A 24,610-nucleotide genomic window follows, 5' to 3' on the forward strand; every position below is an offset into this window, starting at 1 on the left:
ATTTTTACAAAGGCTTTACTTGAATATGCCTACTTTAAAATCGCAAGGCAAAAGACAAAAGATTTCTTTACTGATAACAAACTGAGTTTCCGTTATCTCGAGAAGATAGGCAGGGTACGCACATGAACATATTCAGGTATGACTAATACAGGACAGAAAGCAAAAGCTTCTCCTTCGTTTCTTTAATTTCACTGTTTGCACTCTTTGAACTTGATAAAGCTAAACTGCTGATTATCTGTATATCAGTTTTGTCACTTCAAAATATTTCATATCCCGTAATATGTACACTACTAAATCACATTTGTTGTAACCCCAGGATATTAAAAATGCTGGGTTTTATTCCATTTAATAAATAACAGCTTAGAGAGGGCTAAACAATAGCATTTATATAAGCCACAAAAGCTTGCAGGGTATCAAGAATCGCTCGGTTTCTCTCTGACTAACTCATATAAAGCATAAACCTCTGTATCTGCGGCATATGACTAGATGTACATAAAAAGACAAAGAGAACAGAAAACAACAGCATAAAGAGTAACAGTAAAACAATGTTTAATGTCATTTTTTAAATTTTTACTTTTGTGTTTGTAATTTATTTTATGCTTTTTGTAAAGAACTATTTATATGAAAATATGCTATAAAAATAAATGCTGCTCTGGTTTAACATTCAAAAATGAAATGTTTTGCCGAAATAATTAAACGTTTCTTATGACATTATGATGGTGGACCATAAAAAGAAAACCATTACAATGAAGTACCTCAGTGAAATATTTTTATGCATACAAAAATTTACTTGGTAGCCACTTTATGAGAACCACCTGCTCATTACCATCCTAGTACTCATTCCATAATCGACTTTGACCATCATATGGTTGTTGGTGTCTGACATGATGGTTCCAAAAACAGTTCTGAGAAACAATTGATTTTGTAAAATGTTCATGCACTGCATGCTACAAAATTTAACAGAAATGGTAAACAAAAATATCCAGTGGGTGACAAAACATCTTATGAAAAAGAGAGGTCAAAGAAGGATGGTCAGATTGTTTCAAGTAAACAAGAAGACTACAAAGGCTACAAATAGCAGCTCTTTACAACAGGGGTGGGCAAAAGGGCATCTTTGAACACACAAGACATCAGATATTAAAGCAGAAGAGCTACACAAGGTTAATCTCTATCTACTCAGAACAGGAAGATGAAGCTATAGGCAACAGGTGATCACCACAACTGGGCAACTGAATCATAGTGAAATATCACCTAGCCTGCCAAAATCTTTATTTTGGCTGCACCATGCTGATGGTAGGAATAGAATTAGATGTAAATCACATGACTTCATGGGTCCACCTTGTCTTTTATCAAGGATTTAGGCTGGTAGTGGTAGTGTACTAATGTATGGAATGCATTCTTGTCAATCTTAATGTAAATTGAGTCATTTGAAAGCCTCAGTGTACAATGGATTCAGAAAGAATTCAGACCCTTTCACTTTCTGGGAAATTTATTATGTTTCAGATATAATTTAAATAAATTACCCATTTTTGCCCATCTGTCTACACTCAATAAACCATAATGACAAAGTGAAAACATGATCTCAGAATGGTTTGCAAATGGCTTCAGCTTATACCAATGGATTGCATAATCCACAGATCTCAGTTCAGCAGAGCACCTGTGGGATGAGGTCGAATGATTAGCAAATGCTGCATGATGAAGTGATGAAGTCCCCTTGAATTCAAATCCCCAAGGCATGTTTCCAGCTTCTCCATGAACCTATATCTCGAAGAACTCAAGGTATTCTGGAGCAAAAGAGGTTTTCACCCTCTATTAGACTGGGGTACCTAATTAAGAGGCTACTGAACATACATTAATAAATTCTGAATTTTATAAAAGTTGTATTTGACATCAAAGGTAAGTTATATTTTCACTATATTCCAATAATCAAGATGAAGAAAAAAAATTCTTCTCATTATTTCATTGACCGACTAATGAAATGTCAAACAAAAAAGGTATTTACCCACATTTTATATATTGGTAAATTAAAGTGAAAAATTGTAAAATGTTATCAATTAATCATATTTTCTAGTATTACATTTAATAAATGTTATGTATTTTTGTAAAAGGACTACTGTATGTTTTTTTTTTTTATATATAAGTTACTTTGCAACCAGACACAAATTCATTTTCTCAATAACTTACCTGGATAGGAGTCCATTATAGGGCGCACACACACAAACATCCAAAATCACATTGAGCCATGTTTATAGTTATGCATAACTTAACAAACATGTATTTTTAAAGTGAAAGAAAACCTATAGAAACATTTCTTTATATTCTTCTGTTCAAACCTCCCGACTCTGACTGCCGGTCAAGGTGAAGGGGCTCCTTTTACCTTTCTCCTGGGAGTACTTCTGGGGGTAGGACATGGTCTGATGGAAACACTTAATGGGTCAGCAAGAAGTCACACAAAGTAGAGACCAATTCCCCATGCAGTGCATCCTGGTGGTACATATGGAACACAACAGGGCTGTATTCCAGAACTCCAATTCCCATGATGCCCTGTCAGTATACTAAAGGGACCCAAACCCCAGGAAAGTTGGCCTCTAGCATATTGGAGGACATAGACATTGGGGGACAAAAATACTTTATGTTTTTTCTTGAGCACATATAGTCTGCATTACCTAGTCATCTGGCTTTGACTAGCTTCACACTATGACAGAAGATAAAGGGGGGAAAAAAAAAGGTCCAACAGCTTAAACTTAATAGTAGCAATAATCCAAAATCCAGAATTGCCTTTACAGTGAGAGCTTGAAAAATACCAAACTTATAAATCTGGAATTGGCGAAGTCAAGACCAAAACTTTTATAAGATTCTTTGATGGAATTGAACATGAACTGCACTCAAAAGAAAGCTCTTCAGCATTATAAATATGAAGTAAAAGTGAGCCATTTGTCATCCTGGAAAATGTGAGAGGCCCATCATCTCTTACAGAAAATACAACTACTGCTAAAAACACGTAGCACAAATTACTGAATCAAAGTGTATGATTATTTTTTCACACAAAAACTTTGGAAGTTGTCTATTTTTCATTATTACTACAGTATTTTTGATTATTATACTGAATGAGAATAACTTTTTTATATTATTAGGACATAAAATTGATCTTTTTAGGTGAATGTACTCCTTTTTTAACATGCAGCATGCTGCATGAAATTTCTATAAACTATCTACAAGCACAGTTCATCAGCACAAAAGCAGGATCAGTTAAATTACAAAGAAAAGTTAGTTCCATAGACTTGGTCACAGTACAAGCTATGACAACATGATTGCACTGTCCATCCATTATCCAACCCGCTGAATCTGAACACAGGGTCACGGGGGGTCTGCTGGAGCCAATCCCAGCCAACACAGGGAACAAGGCAGGAACCAATCCCGGGCAGGGTGCCAACCCACCGCAGGACACACACAAACACACCCACAAAACAAGCACACAGTAAGGCCAATTTAGAATCGCCAATCCACCTAACCTGCATGTCTTTGGACTGTGGGAGGAAACCGGAGCGCCCGGAGGAAACCCACGCAGACATGGGGAGAACAGGCAAACTCCACGCAGGGAGGACCCGGGAAGCGAACCCAGGTCCCCAGGTCTCCCAACTGCGAGGCAGCAGCGCTACCCACTGCGCCACCGTGCCGCCCATGATTGCACTGTAAATAATTATAATACGCAGTATAAAAGGAAAAAAAGAAAATGATTTAAAAACAAGCTTACTGCGATGAACTGTATATTCAACATAAAAATAGCATATTAATTAAACGTGACTCAAAAATAAGTTCAAAGGTATTACAAAAATTCTGTGGTGGGCTGGCGGCCTGCCCGGGGTTTGTTTCCTGCCTTGCGCCCTGTGTTAGCTGGAGCTGTAGTTAGGATATAGTGGGTTGGATAATGGATGGATGGAATGGATATTACACAAATTGCACTGCCTTGTTTGACTAAATATAAAAATAGACATCATTGAGTTAAGTACAGTCACAGATTAGTGAGCATCCTTACCTAAACATGATATGTGTGAAAATGTCAGGAAAGTTGCTGAATCTGAGCTGTCAAAGCAAACTATATCTCGAATAAAGACTGCAGCAGTAAGGCCACTCAAAAAGAGAAATCATAAGAAGCAGCATATTTCTAAAGGGGCTGTGCTGTCAACATCAGTGTGATGGGCAGAAGCTGGAGTCTCCTGTCAGCAGTGAGAATAAGGTTAGTGTTGTGTGCCATGTTTTTAATGCTCCACCAGCTTCTACCTGTTTATTAGATTTCCAAGGAGGCATGATGTAGCGGGTTGAAAAATGTTATTGTTTTTGTACGCTTTCTCTCTTGTTAAAATACTTGATTTAATTATTCTTTTTTTTTCCCCATTCCGTCTGGGTAACTGACTGTATCATTCTTAAATAAACTGTCACACAAAGACAGATTTCTGTGAAATACACAGAAAAATCCACAGTGACTGATTATCAGGTTGTACTGGAATCTGAAAGAAAATGTAATGTTTGCCAGTATGTGTGTATGTCAAAGACGTCAATAAAACTTACCCTCTTCATTGTGGAATTTCATTGCAGTTGTGGCCGTTGGTGTAGGGCTTGAATCCACCCCCTGAAAACCTGAATTTGGTTTGAGAAAACTGTGCTTTATTCTATGGTTCATTTCATATTTTTAACATTGGATGCTTTCAGATCTTCCAAATAATAATAATAATAGTTAATAGATGAAATAATCTAAAGTTAAGAATTAAAATGTATAATTACTTCTTGTGTTTTAAAGAAAAAATCATCAAATCCCACACTTCTGCCCAACAACCACTTTTATTTTATTAAAATAAAATGATATCTAGTGCCAGCTGTGCATATAATTTAATAAACAATGAGGGCATTTTTAGAGAAGAATTTTGGCTTTTAACATTAGAGTAACATTTACACCATGCAGATTCTAAAGATACTTCATGTCCATATAAAAAAGTATATTTCTGGAATAAAGTGATTGATGTCTGTACATTTGGAAATAACTAAAATTAATTTCTAAAACTCTGCATGGTCAACAAAATTACAAGAAAGATTTTGATGGTGTTTAGTCAATAAACCTCTGAAGGAAGCTGAAAATTTAGAAAAAATGTTCTTTGGGCAGGGGGATAAAATGCACAACCATTCATACTATTATTATTATTATACTGTATGGGTTCCGTTTAGTGGTGAGCAAACCCCACTGAATTTGCTTTGCCACAAGTTCACTGAAATCACAGATACATTCAGGAACTTTTCCTAGCTAAACAAAATGCATTTAAGTCAGTGGGGAAGAAGAAACTGAAATAGTTTTGAGTGGATTATAATGGTGTAATGGTCTTTTAAATGTCTCTCAGGGCTAGGGAAGTGTCTGCCAACTATCCTGGACTATGTGACCTGAGCTGTGAAGTAGCCATGCTACCCACAGTGCCACCCTGAGACAGAATTCAATATCAGAACACTAAAACTTCTTACAGACAGTGACAACAGGAGCAGGAGGAATGAATTCACTGAGGCTTGCACCTCCCAGATTCCACAGCAGGTACTCACCCCTCTCAGACTAAAAGTACACTTTCTTTTTTTCTCTGACATGTCTGCTTGCTCACTCCCACTGCTGCCAAATACACACAACACTAAAACACATGGACTCTTTACTCCTTCCTGTTTGAATCAACTGCACAGCACTCTGTGTAATATTGTAAAAGGGTCAGGATCATACATTACACATACATCAAATACAAATCCATGCAAAAAGCCATTACCTTTGAGACACTAATAAACTAACACATTTCCAGTTTCCTTCTGCATGCTGTCACCCACCTGTGCATGGGAGATTGTTTACAGCCTCAAATAGTGAAATTCTCAGCCAGACCAGGGGGTTGGTGCTGTCATCTGGTCCCTTTTCCTCTTGTCCCTCTGCAGACCAGCCAAAGACCATGCCTCTTAGTAACATCATCACCAATCCATTCACTGATGGTGTCACTTCTGACACCTTTTGATGACGTCACTTCTGATACCCAGAACCCATCTACCTGCCACATGAGTTCCTGTTCTAGCCTCCCTTACTCCACCATATTTATAGCCCAGACTCATCCTGTTAGTTAGTTCGGTTTTCAACTCCACCTTTAATAGGTGAGTTTTGTTTATTTTTCTGATTTTTCAGTATACAGTGTTGCCAGCCCCAAACCTTTCTCTGTCTGCTGCCTATTTTTAATGACAGTGCATATTATATATTGAAATGTATTCACAGGTTTTTCACTAAATTTTAGCGCAGAAGTTCTTATTAAATCCATACTGGAAGAAGAATTTAATCCGGTATTATAACATTTGATCCAGCATCCTGCCAACTGCTAGAATCCACATTATATACTTGGGAGGCTGCACATCCATGATGCAAATCTCCGTTCCACCACATCCCAAAGGTGCTCTGTTGGACTTAGATCTGGTGACTGTGGAGACCATTTGAATACAATAAGCTAATTTTCACATCCAAGAAAACAGTTTCAGATGATTTGAGCTTTGTGACATGGCGTGTTATCCTGCTGGAAGAAGCCATCAGAAGATGAGTAAATGGCGGTCATAAAGGGATGGACATGGTCAGCAACAATACTCAGGTAGGCTGTGGCATTTAAATGATGCTCAAATGGTACTAAGGGGCCCAGAGTGTGCCAAGAAAGAACCCCCCCACACCATTACACCACCACCAGCAGCAGCCTGAACCATTGATACAGTGCAGGATGAATCCATGATTCCATGTTGTTGACGCTAAAATTCTGACCCTATCATCTGAATGTCGCAGCAGAAAAAGAGACTCATCAAACCAGGCAACAATTGGTGAGCCTGTGCAAACTGTAAAATTTGAAGTGAAAATTTAAAGGTAATTTTTCTGATCAAAGTGCCAAAATCTATAAGATACACCCAAAAGTGTTTAGGAAGAAAAACTGTCATACTTATGTATTTCAAAGGACTCTAACCATTTATAGTAACTGAATTTATGACACTGCGGTGGGTTTGTGTCCTGCCTTGTGCCCTGTGTTGGCTGGGATTGGCACCAGCAGACTCTCATCACCCTGTAGATAGGATATAGCGGGTTAGATAATGAATGGATGGAATTTATGACAAACAAAAAAGTGTTTGCTCTGAAGGGTGTTCATAATCAAGAGCAAAACAACCTTCATAACTTTTTAACTTGTTTTATAATATATTTACTGCAGAAATGCATTGACATATTATGAGGCAGACAATCAGAAATGGAAATAGTGTCACATCCAATTCCACACAAAATGGCACACTGTTAAAACATATAAAAACAAGTGCTCATTGTTTAATGTCTGACACTGGTCTGAGAACGTTACATAAAGTTTTTTTTTTTTTTTTTAAATGTTTTTATGTACCACATAAATGTATAATTTTAGCAATGCTGTAAGAATAATGCCGCATGGAAAATGTGTGCAGCCTAATCATTATCATTGTGAGACCTTAATTTTGATGTTTTGCACAGTTTCATATCTTCGACTCTTGTGAATTCATTAAATACTAATTTGCCGAATGTTTAGTGGGCACAACTTGTATGTTACCTAGAAATTATTTTGCCTTTTCTTGATTAGGCAATAAGAGAAATGAAAGTCACATTTTCTCAAATGAACACAACTGTTACCTCTTGATTTACATAATGAATGAGTTATTATATATTATCATTCAGAATGTGATTGCAGTGTCTTTTTTATGAGCATGAATAAAATATGTATTATCTAATGGTAAAAAGATCTGCCTACAGCCACTTTTGTCCTTTGTTTTTATTGCCTGAATAACCTTGAAAATTATTCAACTTACTGTTAGGCTCAGCTCCCATAATAAATACCCAGGCTATTGTAAATAATAAACTCTATGCTAATTTTAGCAGTAGAAATTATATATAAATCTTTATAAAAGATGTTAGTAAAGTCAATAGTATACAACTGGGAATGCATGTCTGTGTAAAACAAAGCATAGGGGCTATGAGACTTGCTGGCATTTCACAAAATAAAGAGAAACTTTCAATTAAGGGCTCTCCCATTTTCATAAACAACAGCTGCATGTCTACCCTGCCTCTTGAGCAGTTCTAGGTCTGGACAGGTCTTCAACTTCAGAGACCAAGAGCTGATATCACGTGGGCATGACCAAAATTAATACATGAAAAAGTCTGAATTAACATAAGTCATCCTAGTTGGGGGTATTCATAAGAAATGTAATGATTTAATTCAGGAGGTTGAAGTACATAATAAACAAGAATAGCTGTGTCACATATTTGTAATATTTAAATGTATGCTTCAATTAAAATGTTTAAATTCTAAACATCCTTGATTGCAATAGAAATTTGTCATTCTTCATCCTCTGATAGTGGTCCATAGAGGACTAGATTCCAATTAAAAGATCAATATTCAAAAAGAATGTCATATTCTTTAATCATTGACCATGAAATAATCTAAAATGTCACTCACTATGCTTATGTTTGAAATTTGTCATTTTTAACATTGTGGGTGAAGCACTTATAGGGCTAGGATCACCAATGAAGAATAAAACATCACAAATCTATATATATATAAAATCCCTATGTGCGTCCAGGTGTCCGTGTGTGGGTGTCTTCTGATGAAGTGCGCATGCGCGGGGCACGGTACGACTCGCAATATTACTGTCAGAGAAAGTTAGAGGTGTTTTATGGAAATACAAACCAGTATTACTGCTAGAGGAAATTAAAGGTACACAATACAGTGACGCATATTACAGCCACATACAGGCCAGTATTACTGTCAGAGGAGATTAAAGGCATGTTACCGACGCGCACGCCTGTATTACCGCCAGAGAAAATTAAAGGTATATTAAGGACGTACAAGCCAGTAGACGTACAAGACGGTATCCTTCAATAAGGGCACGCACAAAAAGGCAAGCCTCAAAAGGGCGACCTCAATTGGGCGCAGCGAATAAAGGCGCGCGTAAATAAAGATCTGCACCTTTGTTGCTCTTCACATATTCCAGAGCCGTTTGAACTAAATTATCTACGAACGCCTTTATTCGCCGCGCTCAATTGAGGTCGCACTTTTGAAGCTCAACTTTTTGTGCGGCCCTTATTGAATAGAGCCGTACAACACAGTATTACTGTCACAGAAAATTAGACACACAATACACGGCGGCAGCCCACGAAGAACGGTCAGCTCAGCAAGTAAACATCAACAAAAGAAAGGCTGAAAGAAAGAAAAATACAACCAACAAAAAGAATGAGGTCAAAGTCCCTTGCCATTTAATATAGACTGTTCCTACTAATGTTTATGCGCTACTGTTCTAGCGCCCGTTATTGTAACGGGCTAAATGACTAGTATTATCATAATCCTTGAAAAGGCCTAAAATGACACTCCATATGTCTATATTACTATTTCGTATCTTTGTCCCCTCGTATCCCATTAGATTTTGAATAACTGGGATTGGTTGATGTGGCATACACAACTACAAACATTTTGATCATTGCCAAAGACACCTATAAGTGTATTCTTTATTATAAATGTGTAATTTCCTGCAGAAAACATGGCCCAAACATGGCCTAAAAATGAAAGGTGTAGAGGGTCAAAATTAGGGGGTAACCCCAAAAAGCTCAACGTCTTGTATAACCTGACATCAAGACATGTTGAACGGTATAATACAAGAGGGGTTTTGCTCATGCCAGTGAGTCAGGAGGTACCAGCCAAAAAAAAAACTGAAGTGATTTCAAATCCTTCATAAATAATTTTTATAAACAGAACACATCATTTATTACAATTTCACTCTCGAGCTGGGCAAATAATTATCTTTGCTGTAGAAGAAGGAGCAAAAAAAAAAAAAAGAAAAAAAAGAAAATTGCCCCAAGCTACAATTATAAGTAGTCATATCATAAGAGCCTTCATGCATTTCAAAAATTGATGGAAAATTCCTAATAGTACCATTGTATCTAAAATTTGGTGCTGGCAAGTGCTTCTTATTATATGGCATTCACATTACAGACTATCACTTGCAAACTGTCTGTCTTAAAAGAAATGGGCAAAGCATTGTGAGTAAATATGGAGAGCACAAGTTTTGACTTAAGTTCAAAATAATGGTTTCAAAATAATCCTTTCTTAAATTACACAATGTCATTGTATTATGTTTTCCAAGCACTCTTAAATACACCGTGGAAAGACAAACTTTATATCTAAACAGTTTCATAACACATTCAGTGGTTTTTGCACCTTAAAAAGAAAAATAGAAAATTGCTTTAAAATTTTCTAAAACTGATAGTTTAATGCTGACATTGTTGCAAGTAACAATGTTCTACAGAAAGAGAAACATGATCCTTACCTGTGATTTAAAAACTGTGCTGTCTTAAAAGAAATGGGACCGAAACAGAAAAACAACCAGAAGTGACTATGACATATTTAACACCAGCGACTAAAAATAAAACACCAGGTCACATCACTTGAAGACATTCTCCTATTATTCTCCATTAGTTAGAATGTATTGATTAGGGGGATTAGCCAGAGAATACCTGTAGAAGTCAGGTGGAGAAATTTGAGAATTCTCTGCAAAATATTGTCGGCAAAACCAAGGAACGGCTTATTGACTTTTGCCACGCAAAAGAGCCTCTATACCCGGTGACTACTCAGGCGATTAGATGTGGAGTTGCTGCACTGCTACAAGTGCTTGGGGGTCCACATCACTCATAAGCTTGACTAGTCTAATAACACTAAGGAACTACATAAGAAAGAGCAGGGTTGACTTTTATTCTTAAGAGGCGGTACTACCTTGGCAGTGATATCTTTTACATCTTTCTTCTACAACTCTGCGATAGCCAGTTTGATTTTCTACACTGTGGTGGGCTTGGCCAGTATCATCACTTCAATAATGCCCACCAACTTAACAAATTAATTAAGAAGGCAGGCTCTACTATAGGACACACTCTCGACCTGCTGGAAGTAGTAGTGGAAGAGAGAATAACAACAAAAAAAAAAAAAACTGATGGCGATTCTGAACATTGCTACACATCCTCTGTATGACAGAATAACACACAGTACTGTTAGGCCAGGTTTATACTTCACGCGACATGTGCTCCAGCTGACGCTACTGCTACGCAAGCATTGTACTGTTTATACTTGCACGTGTACCTTACATAAATCTAGAAGGTTCCACCAGGTGGCAGTGCAAGATACCATCTCGGTTGTGCTGTGATTTGCCTGAAACATTCATTAAATTCCCAAGGACACCTTGCCACAATATCTCTGAAAAAGATGTTTAATGATTACATCCATCAATCCGGGAAGCATTGGGTGCAAAACAGAAACAAAATCCCTAGACGGGGCATCAGCTCATCGCAAGCTGAACATAAGCATACACACACACTAGTGTCATTTTAGCATCACCAAATCCCCAAACCTTCATGTCATTGGAAGGGAACCAGAGCACACTGTGGAAACCCACCAAGAAAACATGCAAACTCCAGGCAGAGAACACCAACAACGTCACTCCCTGCGAAACAGCAGTGCTACCGCTCTGCCACTGTGCCGCCCCCATATGTGTATTTATTAACAGTATTCGTTATTTAAACAAAGTTAACAATTTATCTGTAAAATCTAACATACATACATTAATGCATTTCGTCATGAAAGTGATATTAAGTATAAATCTAAGGATTCTAAATGTGCAGAGAGCTTGAATATCATAAATGTAATGTGTTTTGTGTGGCGATTGCTGCTTTTAGTTCAGGAGGAAGCTCAAGAAGCACATAGAAATTAACAACTGGGTCGGTTTTAACATGATGTTTACGACGTCTACTTCAATGATAAAATAAAATATGCGAGTAAAGGGGACTTTTCGAGATTAAAGCGGAAATTTCCACTTTAATCACAAAATAGACCTTTTCACCATGTCCTTAATTTTTTTTCTCTGTGTCTCAAATACACTGCAGTACATTCTGATGCTGTTATAAAGGTGCAAAAAAAAAAAAAAGACGGCACCGAAGATGGTGCGTGAGACTTTTAAAATGCATCGTGGCATGACGATGGGGAATATGCGATGCTTGAATAAAAAAGCATCATGAATGCATTTGTATGTCGGCATTTTGCTTCACCACATCGAACCATTCATCAAATATCAAATCACACACATCGATCCCGGAGGATCCTCAAAGCAGTTTTCTGTCACATGTAGATAGTAAACAGTGACTCTGACGTCACATTCCGACTTGATCACACTGCACCCCCTGACTTTTTGCTGGTACAGCAACTCGCGCATGCATCCCATTAATTTCTGAGGACGTGCTCAGAGGACGTGTAAAATAAACAATGGGAACGTGTGGCAGCCATGATGCGTGCGCATACGCGTTCTGAGCATGAAGTATAAACGAGCCCTAAGCTAACAAATTATTCAGCAGAAGTGTGTCAATAAATGAGACTGGGGCTCCTTCTTACCTACAACAGTAGTACTAGGGTGTTGTGCTGTGTTAGCCATTATGGATGTAGTGAGAAGTCAAGTAAAATTCCATCTTGCCTGAAGAAGGGGCAAGAGTTGCCTTGAAAGCTTGCATATTGTAATCTTTTTAGTTTGCCAATAAAAGGTGTCATTTTGCTTGACTTCTCACTACCTAAAACCGTACAGCTTTATAACGCCTCACTGTGACAGCTCTCTTATCATTAACAAAGTCAGAAGTTTTTTCTTCTTTTTTGTAATTCTTGTGTGCATTTGGAGGGTTATTGCTATTTGTTATTATATTTCTGTATTTCCTGATCTACTGTAATAAGTTACATTTCCCCTTGGGACAACAAGTACTTACTTTAATTTGTATGTATGTATGTGTCTATCTACTGTATATATTTGCTAGTACACTATTTCCGTGTGGAGAACTTGCTACTTTCAGTACTCTGTACATTTGACACTAAGTATACTTATACGGATGACACCTTAAACCTACATATATGTCAACTTACATTGAAACTGTGTATGTGTTATGTTAAACTAAGTGATAAAAACAGTCACAGCTGGAAGCATTGGATCCAATTTGCATAAAAAAACAACCAGAACCAGTGAAAAACAATTCCAGAATTGAATCAAAGAAATAATTTATTATTATGTATTTTTCAAAAAAATCCCATGGTTGGTATTACAAGAGGCTATGTGCAGTGGCATGGAGTTAAACAGGGGTCCTGTGGACAATGGAGAATGTGCAGAAGAGAGTAGGCATCATTTCTATATTTCTAAGGCATGCAGTATTAGAGACAGATTAGAGGACAACTGGACGGAAAAGGCCACATGCAGGCCATTTAGCCCAATACATGTCATCTATCACTATTCACTTCATGACTGCAAAATATTGTCACATTGAGATTTGAAGATTCTCAAAAAATGCTACAATTATCTGTAGTCCTAGGTAACTTATCTATATCTATATCTATATATATATCTATATATATATATATATTGTCGCAGGTGGCTGGGGGGGGGGCGACCCGGCTGGGACACCCCGGAGGACCGGAAGAGGGCTTACACCTTCCCCAGACCACGTGGGGGCAACCGCCCTGGTGGCTGTGGGGACCACAGGTACAGAGCTTGGAAGCTCATCCCTGTAGGGGCCCGTGGTCATTGCCAGGGGGTGCCCGAATGCCTTGGGAGCCCTGGACCTCAGCACTTCCGCCACACCCGGAAGTGCTGGGGGGAAGAGGATCGGGGATACCCGGAGTGCTTCCGGGTGCGCCGCCGGCACTTCCACCACACTGGGGAGTGCCGGTGGAAGATTGCCAGGAAGCACCTGGAGCACATCCGGGTGCATATAAAAGGGGCCGCCTCCCTTCATTCAGGACTTGAGTCGGGTGGAAGAGAGACGAGGTTTGGGAGGAGGCAAGGAGGCGGCCTGAAGACAGAAGGCATTGTGTTGTGGCCAGGACTTTGGGGACTGTGGAGCACTTAACTGTAAATATGGTGATTGTAAATAAACGTGTGTCGGGTGATTTGAACGTGTCTGCCTGTCTGTGTCCGGGTCATGTTCCACAATATATATCTCTATATATATCCATATCTATCTATATCTATCTATATATATATATATATATATACTGTATATCTATATATATATATACTGTATATCTATCTATCTATCTATCTATCTATCTATCTATCTATCTATCTATCTATCTATATATATATATAAAATCCAACTTCTGTCTCTCTGTCTGCCTGTCGTCTTTCCGCGAGAGAACTACTTAACGGATTTAGATCGGGTTTTTTTCTATAATTTGCTTGAACATTCCAGCTGACTTTGCAACTTCTCTTATTGCGCTAAGTATCATAGTTTGCTTGCGGTGCCGATTCATTTATGTAAAACCAAGAGAGACGCAGCAGACTGAGGGGAGGGGTGTTGTTTCACACCTCACTCACGCTCCTGCTTTGGGGCATACCTTACCATAACGCCAGGAGTAGGGAGCCAGACAGGGCCATCCTCAATTACGCACCAGCCTCATTTCGAGTCAGAGTACCTCTGCATTTTGGAGTGTACCTCACCGACGCTTACCTAGTGATACCTGTTTATTTAAGTGTGTCCTGTTTCACTACTACGTGGGGGAAGCCGTGGGGAACGGCTAGTTATATATAAATGTATACTTCTCTGTGTGAAGAAATGCTACCTATCACGTCTGCAACATTTACTACAGAACAGTTTTCACTTGAACCCTATGTGGAAGAATCTAAATAATTTTTAAGCAACAGCTAGCATTTACCTTACTAATACACTTCAACTGTACACATGTCTATCATGACACCTTTGTAGTTTCAAATCAGTCAATTCCTTCATTCTTGGTCTGCCTCTATCACAAATGTATTCCTAGGTGATGGCTGCCGCGTATAAACAGTTATTATTGCCCTGTTGAAAGCTGTACAAGGTTTGCCTGTTGATGAACAGTTGAATGTACTTTAAACCCACACAGAGTATTGTCAGGCAGTTATGCAGTTGCTAACAAGCAGCCGAGGTAACTAGTTACTGTAAGTGATAGTACCCCACCAGTTATGACTGAAGTCTGACAGTTACAAGTGTGAACATGAGGACGAAACTAGCATATTAGTAGAATACTATTTATGCAAGGTACTACAAATGAGAATATTAGGATCCAGGGTTAGCAGAATTGTACTGGGAGACAGAGTACATTGCAGCAGATTCAGTTAGGCTACAGGGTTACTCACGAAGGAAAAACTACTGGACACATATAAAATCCATAAATTATCCATGCTAATAGAATTCTTTTACTTTTGCAATGAAAAGTCACATCTTATTATTGTTTCTTATCTTAATTATTTGCGTTTCTTTAAAATGTGCTAGTACATAAAATGCATTGGAGTTTCATTTTAATTTAAACACTGCTGTATCCATATATTCATTAGCACTACTGTCTCCAGACATACAGGTATTACATCAATCAGAAGTAATTTTCCCACCATTTAAAATTCAAATCATTAAAAAACCTAATGTGCAAAAATGACAGAAAGTAGACCTACCTTGCTGTATTAATACATCCACAGCAGGAGGACCCATACCAGCATTTGCATACTGCTCATTTGGATGTTTGCGATTATAATGTCTTTTCAGAGACCCTGATATGTTGCAGGAGTAATGGCAATGAGCACATCGAAAAGGCTAGGGGATAAAATAAAAAAGAAAGAAAACAAGTCCACAAAAATGTATTTAAAAAAAAAAAAAAAAAATTCTTCAAACCCATGGTCACTTTACAAACATTAATTTGCAAATAGGCACGCAGAAAGCCAAAGTATAAAAAAAAATATCAAATTAAATATAATAAGCACATTAAATATTGTAACAAAAACGAAATATTTTAATAAAAAAACTAAACATTTAATGTAATAAAAAATATAAATTTTTGGAAAATAAAAATTAAGAAAAGCTTCAAATGGGCATAATAAAATTATATGGATTGACTCATAGTATAAAAAATGATACTAAATAATGCATCTATCAAAAAAAATTGGTCTAATTTGAAGTTATTCTTCAATTCTAATCTTCTGTCTTAAGGCTACAGCTAATACATTTACTGTCTAAAACAACAGGAGGGTTAAGAAGACTGCAGTACATTTTCCTTTAAAATCCACAGCCAGACAGAACCACACCGTATTTATTCTACAGTTTACCTGCAGCACCCAGACTGACTTGGAAACAACGGTAAAGAGACCATGCTGTCTCAGGGTCGGTGTCTGTTATTAGCCTGTGCTGTCCTGGTGACATTTGGAATCACTCTTGCCAACAGTCCCATGACAGAATATATTTTAAATGATAAAGATATGATATACATAAAGATTTGAACATTGACTTATTTGTGTATACTGAAATAAAAAAATATTACCATTTAGTTAGCCTACTTAACACATCACACCTCTTAAAACTAGATGTAATCAAAAGGATCCAGCTGAAGTATTTTTGAGAAGTTAGTATTTCAAGCTGTAGCAGTGTTACTTAAAATAGCCTAAAACAGCCCAGCAGTCCTTTTGGTATTACACTATTGGGCAGATTCGGAGGGTGCAGGGGTTGCAGGGAAGAAGATTAATCATGCGTGCTCTTTAAAAAAGGATCCAAAAAAATGGCAAGGAAATCACGATCATCCATTTACTTTTGTTTCTACTCATCACTCCCGCAATTATATTACCACTACCTTGGATTATAGTTTTGTCTGAATGTATGTGCTGTCCTGTGCCTGTTTCTCCCCTGTTCACCAAATCACATCAAATCTTCATGCTGTAATGGGAACCTGGTAGGACAAAACTTTACAATTTCTTCAGAGTGTTGTTCACAGGGTTTTTCATTTCATTCTCCATCGTTATCTGCTTCTGCTTTACTGGACTGTGTTAGATTTTGTTGTGTTTATTGTTTGCTGTGTAGTGAATGTAAATAATTTCAGTTTTCGGGGAACTAGGTAGGGCATTTGCATACATGATTTTGTGTAATATTGTTTTTTCATTTCATGATTTATTAATATATACTTTATTATCTTTATTATTCATCATTTCATTGAGCCACTAATCAGTGTCTCTGTTTTTTCTATTACATATCTGTGTTATATAAGTATTGATTTATTCTCAGCTGTTTTTGGTATGTCATTTATTCATTCTTATTATTATCTATTTCTAATTTGCACTGATTTTTCCTTGACATCTTGTAAAACACTTTGAGCTACATTCTATATATAAAAATGTACAATAGAAATAAATGTTGTAAAAAAATTGTTAACACTGTGATGTTTGCCGGCTCAGTTTACAAGAAAGCCAGTCATGGACTCACTTCTGTATCTGCAGTTTCACTTATGCTGCAGACACTAAAAAATCCCATTATAGATACCCGAATATTATATCTTTTACTCAAAAAACGTATTTGTTTATTTATTTATTTAAAACAAGTGTTCAGTTACTTGCCAAAAATTGACAATCCCTGGAACGACAAGCTGATATCTGCACCAACACAACAGTGAGAAAACATTCCATATTAACAAAATGCAAAGCAACAGTCTGAACACTGCTTAATTCAATTTAGAGTTACAGGTTTGTTGAATCATTTTCCAGCATATTCAGGCACAAGGTAGGAACCAAACATGGACAGGGAGCTAGCCCACCAAAGATTTCACTCACGGACACTTCTACATTTACACACTAAACTCAGAATATGACTAATCTAATATGCATGTTTTGTGAAATGGAACAAAAAAAAACACATGGAGTGGGTAAAACAATAGAGAAATGTGGAGAACATGTAAATTCTGCATAAACACAGGTTGGGATGTGGGATATGAGCCCAGGACACAGGATTCTTAAAGTAGCAGCACTAACTAGTGTGCCACAATGCTGACCTCAGCATTTACAGACAAAGAAACAAGGCATACATGAAAGAAGGTGGAAGTTAACACAGTGCAGAAAAAAATATAAACACTTGTAATGCATCAGTAGGTCATATTGGCAAACCTACTCTTGGGTGTTTTATACTGTATAACAGTATACAAGAAATGTTTCATTTACTGTAATTGCTCTAATGGAGAAATAAACAAGAACAGAAGTGCCAGCTTGCATCTGAGCTTGGTTCGGATTACTTATTTGCAGCTGGAGGTGGAAAAGAGGCAGAAATGCTTGACATAATTGAAAGCATGAACTATTAATTTCATCCAAGATAAAGCATGGATGACTTTACTGTTTCTTATTGTAAGCGTCAACACTACAGTGGTCTGAGTATTTCATTAAACAAATTAATAACACACAAAAATGAGATAACAAATTCAGTTAAAATTATGCATTGTTATACTTTGATTACATTGTGTAATCAAAACAGAAATGTATAATAACAAGGAAAACTAACTAATGATGCAACTGGTTATAATCTCTTGTTAAGAGAGAAAAAGGTTAAATGGAAATGGTGGTTCCCTATAGACAACAAACAGAAGAACATACTTTATATTGGCTCAGAACGTTTACAGTGTTGTAGCTTCAAGGAGATTCAACAAGACTGACCCAGTGTCCTTCCTTAGCGGTCATATATCTTAATGAACATATTAATTCTAAATATCCATTTACTACGCTTACTTTTTCATGTTAAGTAGAAAGTATTAATAGTTGTCCTGAAGGTCTGACATATTACAAATTCAGTATGTATAAATCTGAAGTGTCCCTCTTCCTTGCTTCCAAAAATTAGCTGCGCGATGGTTAGTCATAAGGCAGTGTGATTAAATTGGATACGTGTGACTGCTTTAGGCCAGAAAAGACATATGCCTGAAAAAATGCTTTACTACTACTTTGATATATAAGTGGATGCAATGTTAACAGTGGAGTAAGTGTTAACATCGCATTGTGTATTAAGTGAAAAATTATAAAAGTGATGTTTATAAATGTAAGCAAATGATGAACATTAGATGTACAACAGGAAAAATCCAATCAAACAATCAATACCTGGCAATAAGTGAAAAATAATCTAATTAAAAAAATCTTACTCCATAGGAATGAAATGACTACACCATTATTTTAACACTGGGGAACAATTTTGAACAAGTTTTTTGTTGACTTCAATATTTAAGCTTATTTACACTAAAATAGGTATACTGATTCTGAAAGTACAGTTAGTTTTCTTCTATCACGTCAGGTTTTTTTCTCTGCTGCTTATATTAGTGCGATTACTGTAGCATGGATTTATATAGGCTATTCATTTACACGCTAGACAGTGTGGTCAGAGGTTGTGCGCTGCTCTACATAGTGAATAAGCAAAATCTATTTTTCTACTTACACATGTATTTCCTTTCTTTCAGATCATGTCTGGCTCTGCTGTTTCTCGTCGTGAGTGCCTAAACAACCCTGATTCATTTTGTTATATCTGTGGCAGTTTCACCATTCCCAGTCAAAGGGCGAACATCAGCACGTTTGTAGAACAAGCCTATTTGGCATATTTCAAAGTTAAACTTGGTGACCAAGATAAGTCTTGGGCCCCTCATAAGGTGTGCAAACAGTGTGTTGAGTGTTTACTGATGTGGACAAAGGGAACACGTGATAAGATGCCATTTGGTATACCTATGGTTTGGCGAGAGCCAGGAGATCATTTCAGTGACTGTTACTTTTGTATAGTGAAAACCTCAGGATATAACAAGAAAAATAAATGTAACAGAGTATCCTAGTCTACCATCGGCTATACGCCCAGTGGCTCATTCAGATGAAATGCCAGTGCCGGTTTTCGTTACAATACCCTCTCTTGAAGAACATGATTATGGTAATGAACTAGGTGACAACAATGATGAAGAGTTTGAAATTGAAGAGGACTCTGTTCATAATTTGATCAGTATGAGTTGAATGATTTGGCACGTGATTTGTGACTATCGAAGAAGGCTTCAGAACTCCTAGCATTAAGACTGCGTGTGAAAAACTTATTTGAAAAAGGAACAAAGGTATCGTACTTTTAAACCAGAGAAATTGCATTTCTGCAGTACTTTACAACTGATAGTGGCTTTGTGTTTAGCCATAATATACCTGGTTTAATGGAGGAATTGGGAATTCCAATCTATAACTCAACTGAATGGCGACTATTCATTGATAGCTCAAAGCGGAGCTTAAAGTGTGTCCTCCTTCACAATGGCAATATATTTGGGTCAGTCCCAATTGGCCATTCAGTTTCTCTTTGTGAAGAATATGCAGACATAAATAGAGTCATTGAGTTGTTGCAATATCATCAAACACAATTGGGTCATCTGTGTTGACCTTAAAATGGTATAATAATAATAATTCTTTGCATTTATATGGTATGCTTCCTTCTTGGTCAGCAACGCGAATACACCAAGTATCCCTGTTATCTGTGCATGTGGGACAGCAGAGCTTGCGAGAGGCATTGGGTGGAAAGGAATTGGCCTCCAAGATCTGCCCTAAAACCAGGTGATCCAAACATTCTACATGAGCCACTTGTTGATAGAAAGAATATTATATTCCCGCCTCTGCACATGAAACTGGGTCTGATGAAGCTGTTCGTTAAAGCTTTGCCAACTGAAGGAGTCTGTTTCAAGTACCTCATTTTGGCATTTCCTAGCCTGTCATTTGAAAAAATAAATGCCGGTGTGTTTGATGGTCCACAGATTCGGCAGCTCATCAAAGATGAACATTTCATCAGGACAAAGTCAGAAGTCGAAAAGAATGCTTGGTTATCATTCAAAGCCATTTTCAAGGACTTTCTTGGAAACACACATGAGCAAATAATTACACAGAAATTGTCCAGAAACTCTTGGAGAGCTACAAAACGCTTGGTTGCAATATGAGCATCAAGGCGCATTTTCTGCATAGCCATCTTTCTAACTTCCCGGAAAACCTTGGTGCAGTCAGTGATGAGCAAGGTGAACGATTCCACCAAGATTTGAAGGTCATGGAAGGACAGTATCAGGGTAGATGGGATGTACATATGATGGCTGACTATTGTTGGAGCATCCGGCGGGATTGTCCTAACACTGAACACTCCAGAGAAAGCTATAAGCGTTAATTTTTACCTTAACCGCTTACCCGATTAATTTTCAAATGTTTCATTGTAAAAAAATGTCATAGAGTAACAATAAATCCTTTGTATGAACAAAAGAAATTTAAATAAACAGTACATTCAAGTTATTATTTCATTATTTTTTCATTGTATGTAAAAGTTGTATGTTTTTTGACAAAAATGGAGGGTACCCTGTACCATAAAAACTGGATGTGATAGCAAAAAACTGGGGTCATTTCTGGATTCACCAGCCAAAAATTAGTAAAAAAACAAGTGTAAGATCTAACTGAACAAAAAATGTGTTCCCCAGTGAATCAGTTAGTAAGAGACTTCGATAAGATAAGGATAGATACCCTTTAATTAGAGATAACTTAGTGATGGTTTATACATACAGTGATTTAGCTTCACCTTTTCCTAATCCTAGGGAAGTCTGTGTAATTTAAAAAGGAAAGATAGGGGCCTACATTCTAAGAGACTGAAAGTTCCTTTTAGTAACTTTTAAATAGAATAAATTCACTCTAAGACCATACTAGGTTGACTTGGACAATTAACATCAGAGAACTACAACAGTAACAATGTCTTGTCCACGTTTCAAAGTTAAAGAAATTAAAGAAGATAACATAGACAACCACTGTAGAATATTATGCTTAACATTTTAGGCAATGGATACGAGGTTGGCAATCCATATTATGTTCTGTACCTTAAAGTAAGCATGCTGCTCCATATGACGAAGTAGCTGAGGTTTTTGGGCTGCTGTGTACTCACACACAGTGCATTTAAATTGTCTACCTAAAAAAGGAGAAGAAAACAGTGATTCAACAGGAGCCAAGTTTGTAACTGCAAAACAGAAACACTGAAGCAACCTTTAAAAAATGAGAGTCTAAAATTACTGCTAAAAGACATTGAACACTGGATTTTAACGCTATTGCGCTCAGTATTAATAAAGTAATAATGAACTAGTTGTGACCAATAAGGGAACACCACCGAGCTCCAAACCCCAGATCCAATAATATCTAACACAGTTACAGGTTCAAATAATAAATTATTTAATCCTCAAAGCACTTTATACAAATAACCACAGCCAATAGTAACACAAAACCATGACACTCTTTCTTCTCCTTCTACCTCCAGTTCAGTGTTGCCTGTTGCCTCTCGACTCTGACTCATTGAGGTAAGGCAGCGTGCTACTTTAATGCTAAACCCGGAATGACTTCTGGTGATGCGGTATGAGTTGTAGGAAAGCACAGCAGTCCTCCCCCCGACAGCACCCACTTGCAGCATCCAGGGACCCCAGTTCCCATAAATCCCAGCGGGTGTCCAATCTGGAACACCTCCAGTGGACCACTGCCACCTAAAATATATGGGTTGGAACTCCTTCCCAACATGGAAGGTGTAAGGGGATAGAAGAGCAGAAGCCGGAGGCTGGAAGAAGTCATGCCACCAGGTAGAATGCCTATCTGTCCTCCATGGCACTCACATAGTTTAACAGATTACTTTCAGTATTATCCATGGGGAATATCTTTCTATGCCCTGATAATCCAAATATTCAAGCATTTGAACTATACAATTCTTGCAATCATTTATATAATTTCTTTGTGAACTCTAGGTCAGGCAACTGTAGTTTCTAAAATATCACAACAGGAGAATTCTAATGGGCCACCTCTCTTATTACAATATACAAATGCCAGAAATGAAATATTATCATTGTGTTAGTCTTGGTCCCATTAGCTTTATGATAATTGTGCTCATCAGTAAAAACAGTCTAGGTCACAAAAAGGTTAGGATTCTAACCATACAATAGCAGAAAATTAAAATACACCTCACACACTACGTACCACAAAGTAAAGGCATAAAAAATTATATATTGTACTAAGAGCTGACAAATTAGGCTATATTCTTCTCTTGTAATTCATATGGGTGATTTCTAGACCATGACACATTGTGCCTTAAATTAGAAGATTAATTTATACTGAATAGTAAAATCTCTTAACTTTAGATGATAAATTTGGTATTTGTGAGGTTAGTAATTTTTTCAGAAAGATGACATATATTAATTTTCTGTGGAAATGTAGTGATGTTACAAATCAAAAGTAAAGTCCGGATAAAAAAACAGGACAAAATGTGATAAAAGTTTTTAAATTCCTGTGTTAACAAACTGTTTACCCCGAATGTAATTGAGATTATGATGCATGAGAAAGCCAGGTGGCACAGCATATACACTGCCACCTCTTAACAGCTGGACCCTAGTTCAGTCTCAGGTGGGCTGATTTCTTTTTTATATTTCTTTTATTGAATTTATTAAAAGCATGTAACATTCCATACAATCAAGTCAAACTTAACAAAACTAAATTCAATTCAATCCCCACCCATGAGAAAAAGAGGAAGGCCAATAGCCAGTGCAAAACATTTGAGAGCAGTAAAGAGAAGAAGGAGTCTTTCTCCCCAATATACAGTAAGTACATATTCTAAAATATTATTGATTAGATCCTGCCAAGTTTTTAAAAAGTTTTGAACAGATCCTCTAAGAGAGAATTAGATTTTTGTTCCAATTTCAAATATATAACATCAGTTACCCACTGACTTAACAGACGTGGGCTAGGATTCTTCCAGTTGAGCAAGAAAAGTCCTCGTGCTAATAGTGAAGTAAAGGCAATTACAGTTTGTTTATCCTTCTCCACTTTAAGTTCATCTGGGAGTCCAACAAACACAGCTATTAATGGATTAGGGGTGATTGTAACACCAAGGCTATCTGATAGGCATTTAAAAATTTTTGTCCAGAATGATGTTAATTTGGTGAAGGCCCAAAACATGTGGCCTAGTGAAGCTGAAGCTCGATTGCAATGTTCACAGGTTGGATTTGCCCTGGAAACATTTTGGAAAATTTTAAACAAGACAGATGTGCTCGATAGATGATATTAAGTTGAATAATTGAATGTTTTGCACATAGCAGAGTAAATTCTGTGCATGGCTGTCTTCCACTTCTTTTCTGAAATGTTGAGTAAGAGATCCTTTTCCCACTGTACTCTGGGATCTTTAAAAGGTAAGGACTTTAAAATGGTTTTATAAATTATAGAAATGCTTTCTGAGTCTTCAAGACTGATCAATATTCTCTTCTGGAATAGAAATAGGTGGGAGGTGAGGAAAGCTGGGCAGATTTTGTTTAGAAAAGTTTCTACTTTGGAGATATTGAAAAAAATGTGTTGATAGGAAGCTAATTTTAGAGTGTAATTGTCCATAGGATGCAAAGACATTATTTATGTACAAATCTCTGAATGATTTAATCCCATACGTTACCCAAACATTAAAAACTGTGTAAGTTTGAGAGGGTGGAAATAGGTGGTTATCATGAAGAGGTGCCACAGATAAAATATTCTTTGAACTGAACTTGAAGTACTTCCTACATTGGTTCACATTCTGTGTGAATGAAGGACAATTGGGTTGTTTGTATATTGACAATACCTTGTATTTACTGGGGCACAAAGCAAAGAATGTAAAGACTTACTGCAGGACCAGGCCTGTGTGTGTTCATCAGGTGGGCTGATTTCTATGTGGGACTTGAATATT

At 37.1% G+C, this 24,610-nt stretch overlaps 1 protein-coding gene across 3 annotated transcripts in view; it reads right to left on the reverse strand.

The window, feature by feature from the left end:
- Nucleotides 1–24,610, reverse strand: part of LOC114664097 (zinc finger protein ZFAT-like) — a 179,955-nt gene that overhangs the window by 43,000 nt on the left and 112,345 nt on the right. For all 3 annotated transcript variants that reach the window (XM_051936012.1, XM_051936011.1, XM_051936010.1), the window contains exons 11-12: nt 21,747–21,835; nt 15,553–15,691 (exon numbers count right to left, since the gene is read on the reverse strand). In XM_051936012.1, the coding sequence (XP_051791972.1) occupies nt 15,553–15,691; nt 21,747–21,835 (228 nt within the window). The remainder of the gene's footprint in view (nt 1–15,552; nt 15,692–21,746; nt 21,836–24,610) is intronic.

The sequence above is a fragment of the Erpetoichthys calabaricus genome, chromosome 13 (assembly GCF_900747795.2).
Source record: "Erpetoichthys calabaricus chromosome 13, fErpCal1.3, whole genome shotgun sequence".
In the NCBI taxonomy this organism is placed as follows: Eukaryota; Metazoa; Chordata; class Cladistia; order Polypteriformes; family Polypteridae; genus Erpetoichthys; species Erpetoichthys calabaricus.